The sequence below is a fragment of the Oncorhynchus tshawytscha genome, linkage group LG03, assembly GCF_018296145.1.
Source record: "Oncorhynchus tshawytscha isolate Ot180627B linkage group LG03, Otsh_v2.0, whole genome shotgun sequence".
NCBI classification, from domain to species: domain Eukaryota; kingdom Metazoa; phylum Chordata; class Actinopteri; order Salmoniformes; family Salmonidae; genus Oncorhynchus; species Oncorhynchus tshawytscha.
In genome coordinates this window covers 69412252-69431777 of record NC_056431.1, presented here as the reverse complement: position 1 = coordinate 69431777, position 19526 = coordinate 69412252, and the positions used below count along the sequence as shown (strand labels likewise).

Here is a 19526-nt window from a genome sequence, read left to right as displayed (position 1 = left end):
AATCACCACAGATTACTATAAACAAATAGTTCACATTGGGGCAATTCCTACCTAAAGTCCATGAACATTACTCACATTTTTACATAACTCTCATTGACATCAATACACGATGCGTGCAGGTATCTCAGGTTAGCATTTAGCCAATAGTTACAAAGTGTTTTAAAACAAAACCTTTAGGACAGTTTGGTCTGAAGCGAACTCACCTAAGAATCATTTTTAACCTAAAAATCTCTAAGTTCTTGACAGTCTCCTCCTGCCCAGGCACCTTGGAGGCCAGGTTCTTCAGGGACTTGATGATCATGGACAGGGCATCATTTTTGGCTTCGTTCTTAGCTTCCTTCTTCAGCTCCTCGTCTGTCAGATTCTCCAGGAACTGAGGAACCATCTCGATGACGGGCAGGAAGTACTTCTTCACCGTGTGCAACGTGAGAAACTCGTAACACTGCCCGAAAGGCCTGGAGGATAAAACAGTCACAACACATCCAGTAGACCATACTATTCCCATAGCTCTATTGGTTGAGGCATGGTTCTTACAACAGAGTCGTGGGTTTGATTGCTCTACAGGTCACAATAAAGCGTCAATCTAGTCATGAAGACATACCACATCACAGCAAGAGCCTGAGGACTTATTTACTGATGACACGGTAGGATGTTACACACTGGTGGTGAATGGTAGGAGTTAGCTCCATATAATGTAGAAAGCACTGGAGAGCTAGTGAACCATATTCTTTAGATGTCACCCATTAAAGTGTGTGTGTGTGTATGGGCCGACTCACTTGATAAGGGCAGCGATGATCTGGACGTTCAGTGCTTGGCCACTTATGAAGCGATCGTGCAGCGTTTGAAACCCGTTTAACGTGCCGAATTTGTTAATTAAATCCACCAACCAGCCCTGTGAATGAAGAGGAAGAAAAACAAACCACTTGTTAAAAATACTTTAAAGAAGTAAAAATACTCACCATGCTTCCACTAAAACTGTTTGGCTACACAAATACATCCCTCTAGTCTCGAAGCGGTTACACAGAAAGGCTTAATTGGAGGGAAAATCAGAGGAAAAAACTGCCACAGACCCATATCAGAGGCTGCAGCAGTGTTTGTATTGGGTAGACTGCCAGCTACAGCAAACAGTGTTCACATTGACCACCCCAGCCCACGCTCCATTCATTGAGGTTTTCATAGCAAACTCACTCACTTTCTCTCCTCTCCCTGGCATCGCCTAATCTCATTTAAACTCCACAACAGTCCAGACACCTCGAGTACATCCGCTTGTTTTATCTCCATTCCTCTTATTTCCTACCCAGTCCACAGAGTAGTCATCCTTTGTTTCTGTGCTCTGGCCCTAAGGCAAGGCCGCAAGGCCAGAGCAAAGAGCGCATTCGTTGCGAGAAAAGAGATTGCCAAAGAATAAAAAAGCCTGTTCTCTGGATTTCTGTTGCTACGGCAATCACGAAGAGTGAATTAGAAAGATTTACCCATGGAGCATCCATCCAGAGGATATTTCATTTAGACTCAATTCTATAATTAAAAAAAAAAATCTGACATTTCTCACTGTGTCTGTATGAGATTTGGCTAGGAGAAAAAAAGAGACAGAATAGCCAATATCACATCAGTCCCAGGACATAGTTTATTAAAACATCCTCTGTGTATCTTTTTGTTGATCCACCTTGATACAAGAATAGCCTCAACAGTAAATAGGGGAATTGGCCTTGAAGATGGAGGGTTATATATTTTGCAAACAGACAATATAGACAAACTGAGTCAACATTTCTTTCCTCGGGAGAGTGTAGGAAAATCAGAGGATAGATTATAGGATGTTGGGGAAAAGTGGGGTTGTTTGGTGATTTTGGAAAAATATCTTGGGGGGTTAAGTTTGGGGCCGATGTGTTGCAGTAACACTCCCCGGCAGTCACATATAAGACACCCTGCCGGAGACCAGGGTTCAATCCCTGTGTCCACCGATCCCCACCCTTTTCTCCCACTTGCTTGTCTCCCCGTCTCAATAAAAGTGTCATATCACTGAAAATCTATATTTAAAAACAGTTTTGGGTCCTTAATAAGGAGTACATTGATAAAAACAAGTGGTTGACCAGAGTAATAAAATCTTTGGGGGGGGTGCCTACCTTGAATTCAGACCCTACCTTTGGAGAGCGAGGGTCAGGGGGGCGGGCAAAGAGCTCATCGTCTGCCAGCTGCGCCCCGGCGGGCACCGTCTCAGAGGGCCTCGTGCCATTGTAGATGTGAAACTTGCAGTGGGGGTTGAAGGCCATGGCCAGCAGCTCCAGCAAGGGGAACCAGTCCTGAGAGAGCTTGGCCACACACAGCTCCACCAGCCGGTGGGTGTTGTTGATGATACACCTCTGTGGATGGAGAGAGCGAGATCGGTGTAAGCAATAGAGTGACGGCTCCACATAGTCATACTGAGGGCTTAGGGGGAGCTTCCTCCATATTGAAGCTGCTACAGAGCTATCCTGTTTCTTCAGAACACATTCCCAAGTCTGCGGTAGCAATGTATCAACTCAAGAGGCCATCATATTTGCAGGGATGCGAGTGGCCAGGAACTATGTCTATTGCAAGGTTTTCCAAAGGAAAACATGCCACCGGACAACTTGACCGGGAAGATTTAAATTTACCGGTCATTTGAGAAATAAGTTTAGGTTTATTTCATAACCATTATGTGCAAGAGATGTAAATGTTTATTGTATTTTGTTTGGAGTGCTCCATGTGAGCAATGAGCATGTGTCTGGTTTATCTTTCCTGATAATCGGGGCGGCAAGTAGCCTAGTGGTTAGAGCGTTGGACTAGTAACCGAAAGGTTGCAAGATTAAATCTCTGAGCTGACAAGGTGAAAATCTGTCGTTCTGCCCCTGAACAAGGCAGTTAACCCACTGTTCCTAGGCCGACATTGAAAATAAGAATTGGTTCTTAACTGACTTAGTTAAATGAAGGTAAAATAATGTTGAGGGAGCACGTGCACCTGAGCATGCATAGAAGTAACTGGCCTGGTGCCAGTTACTGGCAGCAGGCCATGTAAGAATGTTTAAAAAAAATAAAACAATTTACATCCATTACCAATGAAAATATAATAATAAAACGATAGTTTCTCAAAGTACGCTATTTGAAAAATCTTTCCAACATTCTCCCCCTCGATAATCACAATCCTCGGTGGGAAAGAGCTTATAGGCCTACTGCTGCATTGACCTAAAGGCTACGAGTTCTATGCACTCATTTATTTACCCGCCAATGAGTCACAGTGTATCAATGTGTCCATCAGGCAGAGGCTGGTGATCTCCCATTTTGATCATTTTAATTCAGATTTTTATGATTAACCACGTGACAATGACCTTGAAATGAAATTGTTCCACGAAAATCGCCATAAAAAAATGTCTGTCGCAGCCGGCCAAGACCGGGAGGCCCATGGGGGGGAGGGGTGCACAATTGGCCTAGCGCCATCCGGGTTAGGGAGGTTTTGGCCGGCAGGGATATCTTTATCTCATCGTGCACTAGCGACTCCTGTGGCGGTGTTTCCTCTGACACATTGGTGCGGCTGGCTTCCAGGTTGGATGCGCGCTGTGTTAAGAAGCAGTGCGGCTTGGTTGGGTTGTGTTTCGGAGGACGCATGGCTCTTGACCTTCGCCTCTCCCGAGTCCGTACGGAAGTTGCAGCGATGAGACAAGACAGTAACTACTAACAATTGGATACAACGAAATTGGGGAGAAAAAGGGGGTAAAAAAATAAATAAATAAATAAATATTTTTTAAATAAAAGAAATGCAGCCTTCCTTCCTTGAATTAATCACACAATTAACAGTTGGATTGGTGAAAACAGTAGTTCCACTGGATAGGTTTCACCAATCCAATTGTGTCAAATGAGTGATTAGCCTAAGGAAGGGACCGGAAGGAGGATGGGTTTTCAAAGTATTGGAAAGAGGGCCCATGACTCCTTGAAAAACGGTGGCCATTGCTTTTGAGAGCACTATCCTGATTAAATTAAATGGAATAGAATAAACACTTACATGTATCTCGAACTTCCACCCGCTGACGGCCTCGTCTGTGAGAATCTTGGTGAAAGAGATGGTCAGGCCGTCCCTGAAAAACCTCTGGCATGCCTCACACTTCACATCAAGTTCTATACAGACAGAAAACAGACAAGAATTAAGTGCATGGAGATTAAGTGCATTGAGCTACCACAGATCATTTTTATTTCATTTTTATTTCAAGGGCTACAGGTCAAATATCAATCTAAAGAGAAACTATGCGGAGGCGGACATTTTAATGGGACGTTGACAAAGCGCAATTACCATCTTGATTGCCTTAGTTCAAAACATTGAGTAGTAATTTGAGAAATAGAATGAGCCAATATTCTTACCCTTTTTACTAAGCTCTATAGCAGCTTCTAGAAGAACCTCCAACTCTCCCTTTGGCAGAACGGGAACCACCCAGCGGGGTCTGGAAACACAAAACATCCATATGAATACAGAGAAACACATTCCTCCTCACAACCACACATCACTTAGTATCACACACACGGTGTATTGCCGCTTTCCATGTTATCTGTAGCTTGTGAGGTGTGGAAACCCTTTTTGTTGCTTTTTGTCCTCTGTTGCAGTCTGTCTGCGTGCCACGTGTTGCTTGTCCTATGTTGCAGTCTGTCTGCGTGCCACGTGTTGCTTGTCCTATGTTGCAGTCTGTCTGCGTGCCACGTGTTGCTTGTCCTCTGTTGCTGTCTGCGTGCTACGTGTTGCTTGTCCTCTGTTGCTGTCTGCGTGCCACGTGTTGCTTGTCCTATGTTGCAGTCTGTCTGCGTGCCACGTGTTGCTTGTCCTATGTTGCAGTCTGTCTGCGTGCCACGTGTTGCTTGTCCTCTGTTGCTGTCTGCGTGCTACGTGTTGCTTGTCCTCTGTTGCTGTCTGCGTGCTACGTGTTGCTTGTCCTCTGTTGCTGTCTGCGTGCTACGTGTTGCTTGTCCTCTGTTGCTGTCTGCGTGCTACGTGTTGCTTGTCCTCTGTTGCTGTCTGCGTGCTACGTGTTGCTTGTCCTCTGTTGCTGTCTGCGTGCTACGTGTTGCTTGTCCTCTGTTGCTGTCTGCGTGCTACGTGTTGCTTGTCCTCTGTTGCTGTCTGCGTGCACGTGTTGCTTGTCCTCTGTTGCTGTCTGCGTGCTACGTGTTGCTTGTCCTCTGTTGCTGTCTGCGTGCTACGTGTTGCTTGTCCTCTGTTGCTGTCTGCGTGCCACGTGTTGCTTGTCCTATGTTGCAGTCTGTCTGCGTGCCACGTGTTGCTTGTCCTATGTTGCTGTCTGTCTGCGTGCCACGTGTTGCTTGTCCTATGTTGCTGTCTGTCTGCGTGCCACGTGTTGCTTGTCCTATGTTTCTGTCTGTCTGCATTTCCACGTGTTGCTTGTCCTCTGTTGCTCTGCATGTGCTCACTGCTCATTGTTTGTCTGTATTGTTATCGTAATTGTTTTTAATAACTTGCCCAGGGACTGTGGTTGAAAATTAGCTGGCTGGAAAAATTAGCCGGCCTATAAAAATAAATAGATTACATACACCTGTTGTCCAGTTTGGCCGTGTGTGTAAGTGTGTGGGTGTACCTGTTGATCATGTCATCCAGCTTTGTCAGGTCTGTGTGAGGGAAGGCTGGCTCCTCCACCTCCTCCTCCAGCTGTGGGGGTCCATCCCCCTGACCCTGCTCATCCGGGGGGCTCACTGGAGAGTTCTCATTGGACGAGTTAGGGGACAAAGTCTGAAACACACAGAATATAGGGAAGAAATTCACAAAAAAACAAAACAAAATCAATACCCCGCCTTCTAGCCAACCCATGAGGAATACAACCAACTTCACGCAGACATAGGATTGAGCGTTACAGTATTTTACTATACACACACACTGGTATTGATGAAAGGACCGGTTTGAGTTTTTACTTAACCTTCTATAACGGTATTTCAATGTTTGGTTTGATAAATGTGATACACAACTCTGTCACGTGTTATATTTTAATCTGTTTGCTACTTGCAAGTCGCCTCTCCCTCTCCTGCATGCCGCTTCCCACACAAACCCTTGGCCCCTCACACTCAAGGAGAGTTGTTACTTGACCATGGAGTCACCAGCACTTCACGTTCACTCTGCGTGGTCAGACGCAACAATATACTGGTGACACGGACACTGCTTTCAAAGCGTCCTATAAATCACACTATTAGTTTGTGTAAATTACAGTCTGCAAACAGCTAGTTTGTCTTTTCTTAGCATGTATTGGCTAACATAATTCCTGTTAGTCACTAATGCTAATCGCTAGTTAGCTAGCCGTTAGTATGTATGAGCAGCAGTGGTAGTGGCAGCATCAAGTGTGGTGTGTGTGTGTGTGTGTGTGTGTGTGTGTGTTGTGAGTAGCAGAGCTGCAGAACTTGGGAAATGTGGGGGTGTGTAGAGAAGGCTCCTTCTGCTTGGATGACCTACATAGCCAGCTTGCCTCTCACGTCTGGATACGACTCATCTCCAACACCCTCTCTGTCTATATCATTCAGGAGCTTGTGTTCATTGTATCCTCCCCTCCTAGTCTCCCTCTCCCGTTCCGCTTAGGTGTCAGCACTGACTGTGGTGTAGTGTTTCCAACAGACACACACGCTTTGTAACCCCCACCCCCCACCCCCACCCCCGCAGGTTAACTCAACTACATGAGTCTCTGTGCTGCTACTGTGACACTGTGGACCACTGATGCAGTAACAGTGTCACACACCAACACTCAGGTCTAAACAAAACATCAATACAGCATTCGTCAAACACTCAACGTATCCTGTGTTATGCTTTCAGAGAGGCTAAAACAGGTTGGATTCATATTTGGAGTTACTGTTCGATGATTAAGGAGAGCTTTACGCCCCACGAGGAGGGAGTTAGTTTCATACGATTTGCTTTAGCAGAAAAATGAGCACAGTATGAGGGGGAATGAAAGAGAGAGAAGAGATGACAGGACTCCAGACTGTGACCATTTATTAAAATGTCCTATTTTTGGGGTGGACAAAATCATGAATTTGTTCAACAGTATTAAATTATCCTCATGATTCCTGTAATAAAAAGTGTCTGCCCTGCCACTGTGATTGTGCAACATCTCAAAATGAATCTGTCGGGGGAGGGAAACAAATTATTGGGAAGCAACTAGCTCTCCATATTAAAAGAGGATGGTTTCAGCTTCCTGAAGGTATCATTTTATTTCTCAATGATCATTATTGAGCTCCAAGCACACTGTTTTACAATAAAGATATCTGATATAGCTTTGAAATACGGATCTCGCAAAATTCTGCATCGGCTATCGCTACTGCACTAGGCACCATAGCAACATTTTTTGGGGGGACATTACATTTAATGTTATACTAATGTATGGCTACTAGCAGTAGGTATTATATTAAGCAGGTGTGAAGTACTTCAGTAGTTCTTTCAAGTGTTTTTACTGAAGTATTACTACATTCCCAAAGAAAATAAATGTACTTTTTACCTGCTGTATGTACCTCTGCTGCCAAACATACCCTTGTAAAACTGACCATCCTACCGATCCGACTTCAGCGATGTCATTTACAAAATAGCCTCCAAAACTCTACTCAGCAAATTGGATGCAGTCTATCACAGTGCCATGCGTTTTGTCACCAAAGCCCCATATACTACCCACCATTGCGACCTGTACGCTTTCGTTGGCTGGCCCTCGCTTCATACTCATCACCAAACCCACTGGCTCCAGGTCATCTACAAGTCTTTGCTAGGTAAAGCCCCGCCTTATCTCAGCTCACTGGTCACCATAGCAGCACCCACCCGTAGCACACGCTCCAGCAGGTAGATCTCACTGGTCACCCCCAAAGCCAAATCATCCTTTGGTTGCCTTTTCTTCCAGTTCTCTGCTGCCAATGACTGCAAACTGCAAAAATCACTGAAGCTAGAGACACATATCTCTCTCAGTAGCTTGAAGCACCAGCTGTCAGAGCTGCTCACAGATCACTGCACCTGCACATAGCCAACAGCCCATCCAACTATCTCATCCCCATATGGATTTATTTATTTATCTTGCTCCTTTGCACCCCAGGATCTCTACTTGCACATTCATCTTCTGCACATCTACCATTCCAGTGTTTAATTGCTATATTGTAATTACTTCGCCACCATGGCCTATTTATTGCCTTAACTCACCTCATTTGCACTCACAGTATATACTTTTTTTCCTGTATTATTGACTGCATGTTTGTTTATTCCATGTGTAACTCTGTGTTGTTGTATGTGTTGAACTGCTATGCGAGAGCATCCTGTCGGGCTGTATCACCGCCTGGTACGGCAACTGCTCTACCCACAACCGTAAGGCTCTCCAGAGGGTAGTGAGGTCTGCACAACGCATCACCGGGGGCAAACTACCTGCCCTCCAGGACACCTACACCACCCTGTCACAGGAAGGCCATCAAGGACAACAACCACCCCAGCCACTGCCTGTTCACCCCGCTATCATCCAGAAGGTGAGGTCAGTACAGCTGCATCAAAGCAGGGACCGAGAGACTGAAAAACAGCTTCTATCTCAAGGCCATCAGACTGTTAAACAGCCACCACTAACATTGAGTGGCTGCTGCCAACATACTGACTCAACTCCAGCCACTTTAATATTGGAAAAATTGATGTATTAAATGTATCACTAGCCACTTTAAACAATGCCACTTAATATGTTTACATACCCTACATTACTCATCTCATATGTATATATTGTACTCTATACCATCTACTGCAACTTGCCTATGCCGTACTGTTCCATCACTCATTCATATATTTTTATGTACATATTCCTCATCCCTATACTCTTGTGTGTATAAGGTAGTTGTGGAATTGTTAGGTTAGATTACTCGTTGGTTATTACTGCATTGTCGGAACTAGAAGCACAAGCATTTCGCTACACTCGCATTAACATCTGCTAACCATGTGTATGTGACAAATACAATTTGAAGCTTTATCTTGGCCAGGTCACAGTTGCAAATGAGAACTACTCAAATAGGCTACCTGGTTAAATAAGGTGAAATACAAAATAAAAATAAATTTAAAAACTCCATACATTTTCCCTGACACCCAAAAGTATGTTACATTTTGAATGCTTAGCAGGACAGGAAAATGGTTAAATTCACACCCTTATCAAGAGAACATCCCTGGTCAACCCTATTGCCTCTGATCTGGCAGTCTCACTAAACACACATGATTCATTTGTAAATGATGTTAGAGTTGGAGTGTGCCCCTGGATATTCGTACATTTAAAATTTAAATTTTTAAAAACAACTAGGAAAAGAATGGTGACATCTGGCTTGCTTAGTAAGGAATTTGAAATTATTTATACTTCAGAATATTTTTGCAATTACATTTACTTTTGATACTTAAGTATCTTTAAAAACAAATAGTTTTAGACCTTACTCAAGTACAATTTTACTGGGTGACTTTCACTTAAGTCATTTTCTATTCTTTCCAAAGAAAATTACGTTACAGCCTTATTCTAAAATAGATTACATTTAAAAAATACTCAGCAAATTGGCACACAACACCACATAATGACAAAGCGAAAACAGGTAAAGAAATGTTAGCAAATGTATGAAAATAAAAGCTCAGAAATACCTTATTTACATAAGTATTCAAACCCTTTTGCCATTTCTACAACTTGATTGAAGACCACATTTTGGTAAATTCAATTGATTGGACATAATTTGGAAGGCACACACCTGTCTATATAACTTTCCCACAGTTGACAGTGCATGTCAGAGCAAAAAAACAAGCCATGAGGTCTAAGGAATTGTCCGCAGAGCTCCAAGACAGGATTGTGTCGAGGCACAGATCTGGGGAAGGGTAACAAAAACAAAATCTGCAGCATTGAAGATCCCCAAGAGCACAGCAGCCTCCATCATTCTTAAATGGAAGAAGTTTGGAACCAATGAGACTCTTCCTAGATCTGGCCCGCCGGCCAAACTGAGCAATCGGGGGAGGAGGGCCTTGGTCAGGGAGGTGACCAAGAACCTGATGGTCACTCTGACAGAGCTCCAGAGTTCCTCGGTGGAGATTGGCGAACCATGCAGAAGATCAAACTTCTCTGCAGCACTCCACCAATCAGGCCTTTATGGTAGAGTGGCCAGATGGAAGCCACTCCTCAGTAAAAGGCACATGACAGCCCACTTGCAGTTTGCCAAAAGGCACTTAAAGGATTCTCAGACCATGAAAAACAACATTCTCTGGTCTGATGAATACAAGACTGAACTCTTTTGCCTAAATGCTAAGCATCACGTCTGGATGAAACTTGGCACCATCCCTACGGTGAAACATGGTGGTGGCCGGATCGAGGGAAAGATGAACTGAGCAAAGTACAGAGAGATCCTTGATGAAAACCTGCTCCAGATTGCTTAGGATCTCAGACTGGGGTGAAGGTTCACAGTCCGACAGGACAACAACCCTAAACACACAGCCAAGACAATGCAGAGAGTGGCTTCGGGACAAGACCCTGAATGTCCTTGAGTGGCCCAGCCAGAGCCCGGACTTGAACCCGATCGAACATCTCTGGAGAGACCTGAAAATTGCTGTTCAGCGACGCTGCCCATCCAAGCTGACTGAGGAGCTTGAGGATCTGCAGAGAATAATGGAAGAAACTCCCCAAATATAGGTGTGCCAAGCTTGTAGCGTAATACCCAAGAAGACTCAAAGCTGAAATTGCTGCCAAAGGTTCTTCAACAAAGTACTGAGTAAAGGGTCTGAATACTTATGTAAATGTGATGTTTTTTTAATTGAATAAATTAGCAAACATTTCTAAAAACGTGTTTTTGCTTTGTCATTATGAGGTATTATGTGTTGATTGATGTGGGACGAAACTATTTAATCAATTTCAGATTAAGGCTGTAACGTAACAAAATGTGGAAAAAGTCAAGGGGTCTGAATAGACCGTATGGAAATTCTGGAGCCCTATTTTGACAGTAAAATATAACAAAAATAGCCTAAATGTCACCCCAAAATGCATGACAACCACTGGTTTGGGTTGCATATGAAATTATTTTGAATCATGCATTCCAGCTTGGATATGTTAGACATAACAACGTATTTATCGAATACCATCTCGGTAGTCTATTACACTTCTTAATAAATCAGTGTGAATGACTTCAAAAGATAACTCAAATTTATTCTATTGTGTGACGCTGGGAGAGAAAAAAAATAAATTAGGTGTGCCACCAAATCATGGGCTGGTTCCACCAACTGAATAAGTTAGTGGCACCAGTGCCACCAGGGGAAAATGTTATTCTGGAGCCCTGGATGAGGGAAGAGAGACAGAAAAAGGAAAGAGGACTAGAAGAGAGAACATGGTGAACACATGATGTTGAGGTGAAGGACAGAGATGAGAGGATGGGACAGAGTTTCCTGACCTGGTTCTGTGGCAGCGGGGGCTGACTCGGACTCTGGGCATCGGGTGCCTGGCCCTGGCCCGACTGGCTGTCGTTGCCCCCCACCGGAGAGCCACGCGTGGTGGCCGTCATGCTCGCCACTGGGCAGATCTTGGCAATCTTGGCCTCTTAGGCAGCACTGACCACGAGGGAAATCACAGGAGGAGCCTCGGCAACCTCAGAGGAAGAGCAGAGGGAGGAGAGCAGCGGCCGAGGCACGAGAGAGAGGGACAGAACCACCTGGAGATCTGGACGGGCCGCTGAGACCATTGCATAACCTGGAGAAGAGAGGACAGGGTTAAGGTGTATCATTGGGTTAGCTGTCATAGACAATAAAAATAATGCATGGTGGTCTCACTCACAAAAACTAATGGACGCGATAGGAAAGATTTTAACATGGATCACGTCTACGTTTTGTGTTAAATACGGTATGCTTCTTTTTTATAGTCATCATGCGTTATCAAATAAGTTGTTTGGTGGCGTCAGTGACCACCTGTCAGGTGAGCCTGGCTCGCTGTGTTTAGATGAGGGATAACAATAAAGAAGACATAGTGTACACAAATATGACTAAGGCATGTGCATGATATAACATTGCAAGGGTAAAGATAAGCCTTCAATTCTTAAAACACTGTCAGTCAAGACACGTATCACTATGTGGGACATTTCACAACGATAGGGAACAATCTTTTGTATTTTCCCCCAGACACTTGCTTGCGTTCCGTGAGTGCAGTTAGAAAACAGTATTGTAGAGGCAATGTGCGGAAGTAAGACTGATAGGCATTACAGCGCTGACGTAATAAGGAACAACGGTACACAGAGGAACCGGTTTGGCCAACACCATCTCTGGCAGGCTGTATTTCCCATTCACATCAGCTGAGAGCTTGGCATGTACTGGTCGTCAGCATGACCATCAGTGAAACACGATAAGACCTGGCTGCAACCTCAGCACTTATTGGCACCACTTACGAGACGTCATAGCAAAAACAAACAGGCCTTATTTTCTAGCATTCTGGGCCGGTGTAGTCTTGTATAACATCCAGCCATAGCGAGCCATGCAGGCATTGGAATCAAACAAATGTTTGGTTGTTATTCAGTCTGTGGTAAGAGGTGAAAAGACACATTTACTACGATGATATTGCTACTAACAACGTACAGCATTAAGTGGAAAAATATAGAAAGATATCAATCCTCAACAGATGGAAAGAACCTCATATTCAGCAGTGAGGCTGCCAATGAGCACTTTCCAAGGGCTGTAGTACAGAGAGAGTAGGCAGCAGTGTCTCCAGTTAAAACAGCAGGACATTGACACCATGGGCCTGACTCTGGAGAGGAAGAGGCCAAGACGACCTCAGAGACTGCTAGTATGGCAAGGATACAATGAATGCTAGTAGTGGAAATACCCTCTATTGTATAAGGAAATGCGAGGGTTGGGGTCAATCCCATTACAATTCAAAAAGTGAACTAAACTCCAATTAAAAATTTAAAAAATCCTAATAGAAACACTGTCTCATGTCAGGTGGCGTCACTCCTCCTGGACACTCGTCCCTCAACCAATCTGTCTTGCAGGAAATGTAACTCTTATTCAAATTTGAATAGTGAGCATACGCCATTGAAATTTTTATTTATTTATATTACTGCTCTCTTGTATGAGTCCATGAAATTTGAAGAATAGCTTCCTAATTATTGCAAATGTTGTGACACAGTGATTTAATAGTTTGCAATTGTGAAAATAAAAACAAACTGGTAGCAATCTCCTGCACAAATTCTGTGCAAGAATGTTGGTCGCCAGGCAGTGCAGTGACTTGATCAGCTGTGTGGTTGTGTTTTAAGCCAATCAAAAATACTATGATCCCCAAATGGGCACATTTACATGCCTGTAAATGTGCAGGCCAGTCCTTGCAGGCCAGGTAGCCTATAGGAATAAATCAAATCAAATTTTATTGGTCACATACACATGGTTAGCAGATGTTAAAGCGAGTGTAGCGAAATGCTTGTGCTTCTAGTTCCGAACATGCAGTAACATCTAACAAGTAATCTAACAAATTCACAACGACTACCTTACATACACACACAATCAGAATATGTACATATAAAGATATGGATGCGCGTGCAGCCTAGGCAATGTGCAATAGATGGTACAAAATAGTATATACACTTGAGATGAGTAATGTAGGATATGTAAACATTATTAAAGTGGCATTATTTTAAGTGGCCAGTGAGTCAGTATGTTGGCAGCAGCCACTCGATTTTAGTGATGGCTGTTGAACAGTCTGATGGCCTTGAGATTGAAAAACAGCTTCTGTCTCTCGGTCCCCGCTTTGATGCACCTGTACTGACCTCGCCTTCTGGATGGTAGCGGGGTGAACAGGCAGTGGCTCAGGTGGTTGTTGTCCTTGATAATCTTTTTGGCCTTCCTGTGACATCGGGTGCTGTAGGTGTCCTGGAGGGCAGGTAGTTTGCCCACAGTGATGCATTGTGCAGATCTCACTACCCTCTGGAGAGTCTTGCGGTTGTGGACTGTGCAGTTACAGTACCAAGCGGTAATACAGCCCGACAGGATGCTCTTGATTGTGCATCTGTAAAAGTTTGAGGGTTTCAGGTGACAAGCCAAATTTCTTCAGCCTCCTGAGGTTGAAGAGGTGCTGTTGCGCCTTCTTTACCACACTGTCTGTGTGGGTGGACCATTTTAGTTTGTCAGTGATGGAAAGTTAAGTTCCTCAGCGTACACATCTTCTCCACTGGTGTTCCATCTAGGTGGATAGGGGGTGCTCCCTCTTCTGTTCACAAATATCTCCTTGTTTTGTTGACATTGAGTGAGAAGATATTTTCCTGACACCACACTGAGTGCCCTCACCTCCGCCCTGTAGGCTGTCGTTGTTGGTAATCAAGCCTACCACTGTAGACTCGTCTGCAAAATTGATAATTGAGTTGGAAGCGTGCCTGGCCACACAGGGAGTACAGGAGAGAGCTGAGAATGCACCCTTGTGGGGAGTGGAGATGTTGTTTCCTACCTTCACCATCTGGGGGAAGCCAGTCCAGGACCCAGTTGCACAGGGCAGGGTCGAGACCCAGGGTCTCAAGCTTAATGATGTGCTTGGAGGGAACTACAGCGTTGAATGCTGAGGTGTAGTCAATGAACAGCATTCTGACATAGGTATTCCTCTTGTCCAGATGGGATAGGGCAGTGTGGTTGAGATGGCATCGTCTGTGGACCTATTGGAGCGGTAAGCAAATTGGAGTGAGTCTAGGGTGTCAGGTAGGGTGGAGGTGATATGATCCTTGACTAGTCTTTCAAAGCACTTCATGACGACAGAAGTGAGTGCTACGGGGCGATAGTCATTTAGTTCAGTTACCTTAGCTTTCTTGGGAACAGGAACAGCGGTGGCCATCTTGAAGCATGTGTGGACAGCCGACTAGGATAGGGATTGATTGAATATGACTACTTCTATGTGTGCGCGTCCTTACTCAACATTGAAAAGGAGTGCTCCAAACAAAAGACAATGACTACATTTTATTGACAACTTGTAAATGGAATTAAATAAACCAAAACAACTTGCTTCTTACAAGTGTAGCAAAGGTCGTACACTCTGGAAACAATGTGTCCACTCCAACAATGAAACCACGAAGACTGGAATAACATTGAATGCATCAAAAGAAATTACCGTAACCAAAGCAATAAACATTGTAGATGAGAAACTATAGGAATTAACAGTAAATGTACTACTGGTGAAATACAGTACATTCGGAAAGTATACAGTATCAGTGAAAAGTTTGGACACCTACTAATTCAAGGGTTTTTCATTAATCTGACAATTTTCTACATGGTAGAATAATAGTGAAGACATCACAACAATCAAATAACACATATGGAATCATGTAGTAAGCAAAAGAAAAGTGTTAAACAAAACAAAATACATTTTATATTTGAGAATCTTCAAACGAGTCACCCTCTCCTTGATGACAGCTTTGCACACTTGGCACTCTCAACCAGATTCACCTGGAATGCTTTTCCAACAGTCTTGAAGGAGTTCCCACATATGCTGAGCGCTTGTTGGCTGCTTTTCCTTCACTCTGCGGTCCAACTCATCCCAAACACACTCAATTGGGTTGAGGTTGGGTGATTGTGGAGGGCAGGTCATCTGATGCAGCACTCCAGCACTCTCCTTCTTGGTCAAATAGCTCTTGCACAGCCTGGAGGTGTGTCGAGTCATTGACCTGATTGTCCCACTAAGCGCAAACCGCATGAGATGGCATATCGCTGCAGAATACTGTGGTAGCCATGCTGGTTAAGTGTGCCTTGAATTGTAAATAAATTGCAGACTGTCACCAGCAAAGCACCCCCACACCATCATACCTCTTTCTCCATGCTTCACGGTGGGAACAACACATGCAGAGAACATCCGTTCACCTACTCTGCGTCTCACAAAGACACAAAGGTGAATTTGGACTCATCAGACCAAAGGCAGGATTTCCACAGATCTAATGTCCATTGCTTGTGTTTCTTGGCCCAAGCAAGTCTCTTCTTATTGGTGTCTTTTAGTAGTGGTTTCTTTGCAGCAATTCGACCATGAAGTTCCGATTCACAGAGTCTCTTCTGAAAAGTTGATGTTGAGATGTGTCTGTTACTTGAACTCTGTGAAGCATTTATTTGGGCTGCAATCTGAGGTGCAATCTGAATTGACGATTTCTGAGGCTGGTAACTCTAATAAACGTATCCTCTGCAGCAGAGGTAACTCTGGGTCTTCCTTTCCTGTGACGGTCCTCATGAGCCAGTTTCATCAGAGCGCTTGATGGTTTTTGCAACTGCACTTGAAGAAACTGCCAAAGTTCTTGAAATATTCCGGATTGACTTACCTTCATGTCTTAAAGTAATGATGGACTGTCGTTTCGCTTATTTGAGCTGTTCTTGCCGTAATATGGACTTAGTCTTTTACCAAATGGGGCTATCTTCTGTATACCACCCCTAACTTGACACAACACAACTGACTGGCCCAAATGCATTGAGGAAAGTAATTCCACAAATTAACTTAAGGCACACCTGTTAATTGGAATGCATTCCAGGTGACTACCTCATGAAGCTGGTTGAGAGAATGCCATGAGTGTACAAAGCTGTCAAAGGCAAAGGGTGGCCACTTTGAAGAATCTCAGATATAAAATAAATTGATTTGTTTAACACTTTTTGGTTACTACATGATTCCATGTGTGTTATTTCATAGTTTTGATGTCTTCACTATTATTCTACAATTTTGAAAATAGTAAAAATAAAGAAAAACCCTGGAATGAGAAGGTGTGTCCAAACTTTTGACTGGTACTGTTATATGTAAATGCTTGACTAAAACAATCTCGGTCAACCAACAGCCTGACGACCAAACAATTGACCAGTCAACTAATTGGGGTCAGCCCTAAAGTTTTTACCTGCTTTCATGCCCATCTTCAATTAAAAAATACTGCTCATTGAAGCACAGTAATCCTTAGCTAGATGTGAAATAGGGCAAGTAATGCCTTCAAAAAATTATGTTTTTGCTTAGATTAATTCAGACAGTTTTGAGGCAGAAATGGGGTTTAGCAGATGATGTCACCTGATGGTAATATTTGTTAATGTTTGACACACTGGAGGTATAGGTTAGACCTTATACATCAGTGGGTTAGACAGCACATTATAGCCAAACTACTTTTGAACTATTCCATACCGTCAGTGCTGACGGTATCGACTTGTTGACGTAAGACAGTGTCATTGAAAAGCATGGAAGAGAATTGGAACATTAGTGTACTTCCTGAATTGACCCCAACCCTGCTAAATGCACATGAATTAATTGTAGTCCCGAATATTTTTTTATACACAAACAAAAGAACAGTTGTGGTTCAAGTCAAGCTAAATGACTGCCATGGAGTGTTACTTAAACAGGCTCATTCTGACAGTATAATGATCATCATACACGCAGCATAACCAGCATGCCAGTCAGCATGAAAAATGGTTAATAGCCAAGTGCATCATTGGCCTGCGTTTCAGTGCTTGTAATGACACTAACGTCAGGGCTCTGTTGATGGGTTCTCAACAGTGCCCTCCGCTTGGAAGAATCACTGATCTAGGAATCAACCGCTTAGTGGCCAAAAGCCACAAGACGGAAACTCGTACAGTGGCCAAAAGCCACAAGACGGAAATTCTTGGTTTGTGCTTTGCTTATAAAAACAAAGGGTTAAGGATGGAAATCACCCCATGGATGGGGTTCATGTAAGACGACCGCACTCAGGTAATCCCCTGCACAATCCCATAGCAATGGCCATCAAGATATATCTCAAACGTTTTAGATTGAGCAATAACAAGCTAAACAAAACAATTGTTCAGTGACGAATCCCCAATCTAATATTCATCCAATTGAGATCAGAAGGAAAACCAAAAGAATAGGCCTAAGCACGTGATGCTGATATCATGAAAACTGTTAGGAGGGATTGGGAGCAGACGATGGATATTCAACGATGGAAATGTGACATACTGTACTTACTGCTCGCTTTTCCTACTACCATAAGCCCCTGACCAGATGGAAACTTAAGTTATCTTACAAACCACAGATGCTGGAATTGGAAATTAATCATACACCATTTAGAGTTTAGTCTTATTCTTGACATGTACAGAGGTGGTGGAGGCACACAGTGTTTTAGGATTTGAACTCTGAACAGCATAAAGCAAAGACATCAACTTTCTCAGTTTCAGACAAGAGAGGGGATTTCCTGAAGTAACCATGGGATCGGTTGGCCAGGAAGCAGGAGATATATTTCTCATCCCTTTCGCTTTCACTCTCTTTTACGATTCTGTTCCAGACCAACACAGAATGTCTGGATGAAATACAAATGTATGCTTTTCCCCCCTGTCTTTGCAAAAACTGTTCAACCACTTAGCGATATAAAATATACTTCCTTGAAAAAAAAAAGAAGCCAAAATCAGCAGCATCTTTATCAAAATATATAGTTTCAATATCTAGCCTATAGAAACGCAAAGCCTCAACTTCATATAAAGTCTATGAGAAAGTCATCACCATAAATTCTATTCTCCCTCCAGCTCGAAGGTACAATCTGGTTTATAACCACACCATGCACACTGAGCTTGTATGTCCCAACAAAGGCCAACCGCAGTTCCAGAGGACACAAAGGCCATAAGGATGAGTATTATTAACTCTCTCTGTCCTCTCCACCCAGCTGAAAGCCTGGGTAGCGTTCAGTCTGGTGTAACCGATGTGAAATGGCTAGCTAGTTAGCGGGGTGCGCGCTAATAGAGTTTCAATCGGTGATGTCACTCGCTTTTGTGGAGCGATGGGTAACGATGCTTCGAGGGTGGCTGTTGTCGATGTGTGCAGAGTGTCCCTGGTTCGAGCCCAGGTAGGGGCGAGAAGAGGGACGGAAGCTAAACTGTTACACTGGCACAATACTACAATAGAAATATATTGAGTAGAATAGATATACATTCCTCTCTCTGACATGACGAGAAGAGAATTATGTCTGATGATATATTCATGGCATTTCTATCTGCAAAGTTCAGTATGTTGCATCCTCCTGAACACATATGTGGCTGCAAGGACGACCCCAGTCTTGCCTGGCAGAGAGACAATATGACTGGAAATCCAATCCACCCCAGTTCGGAACAAGAGGGTTTGATCATGTATACCCTACACATGATATTTCCTTCATAGGCCTTGATCTATTCGGCGACATATTTAAATAGTTGGGTCTGGCAATGGACTGGCTGTGACTAAGTTTGTGACGTCATTAAAGAAACCACCACAGCTGTGCTGGTCTGGTAGAGCTGGAGAGCTCTGGGTGTGCTCGCGTCCGTGTGAGTTCTCTGATCAACACCTGGCTGCTTTACTCTTTGATGTTAGGTAGCTATAATGAGATACTTGTTTTTTATTTTTTATTATTGAGAACAGCTTTATCATTCCAGAGAGGACATTGGTAACAGGATAATTCAACACAAAACTAAACTCAGATTCAAGCCCTGCAAAACACAATCTGATCAAACAGTGATTAGGTGCAACCCTAAAAGCCACTAAAAGTGATTCTGCTGATGTGTCATCTTCAGGAGATGCCTGGGTGTGGTAGTAGTAGGTCTACAT

At 43.6% G+C, this 19526-nt stretch overlaps 1 protein-coding gene across 1 annotated transcript in view; it reads right to left on the bottom strand.

The window, feature by feature from the left end:
• LOC112242622 (probable ubiquitin carboxyl-terminal hydrolase FAF-X) overlaps positions 1–19526 on the bottom strand; it is a 76965-nt gene that overhangs the window by 54889 nt on the left and 2550 nt on the right. Inside the window, 7 exon segments of the mRNA XM_042319925.1 lie at positions 204–455; positions 777–892; positions 2139–2357; positions 4013–4125; positions 4366–4445; positions 5589–5740; positions 11401–11696. Of these exon segments, the coding sequence (XP_042175859.1) occupies positions 204–455; positions 777–892; positions 2139–2357; positions 4013–4125; positions 4366–4445; positions 5589–5740; positions 11401–11511 (1043 nt within the window). The 5' untranslated portion in view covers positions 11512–11696.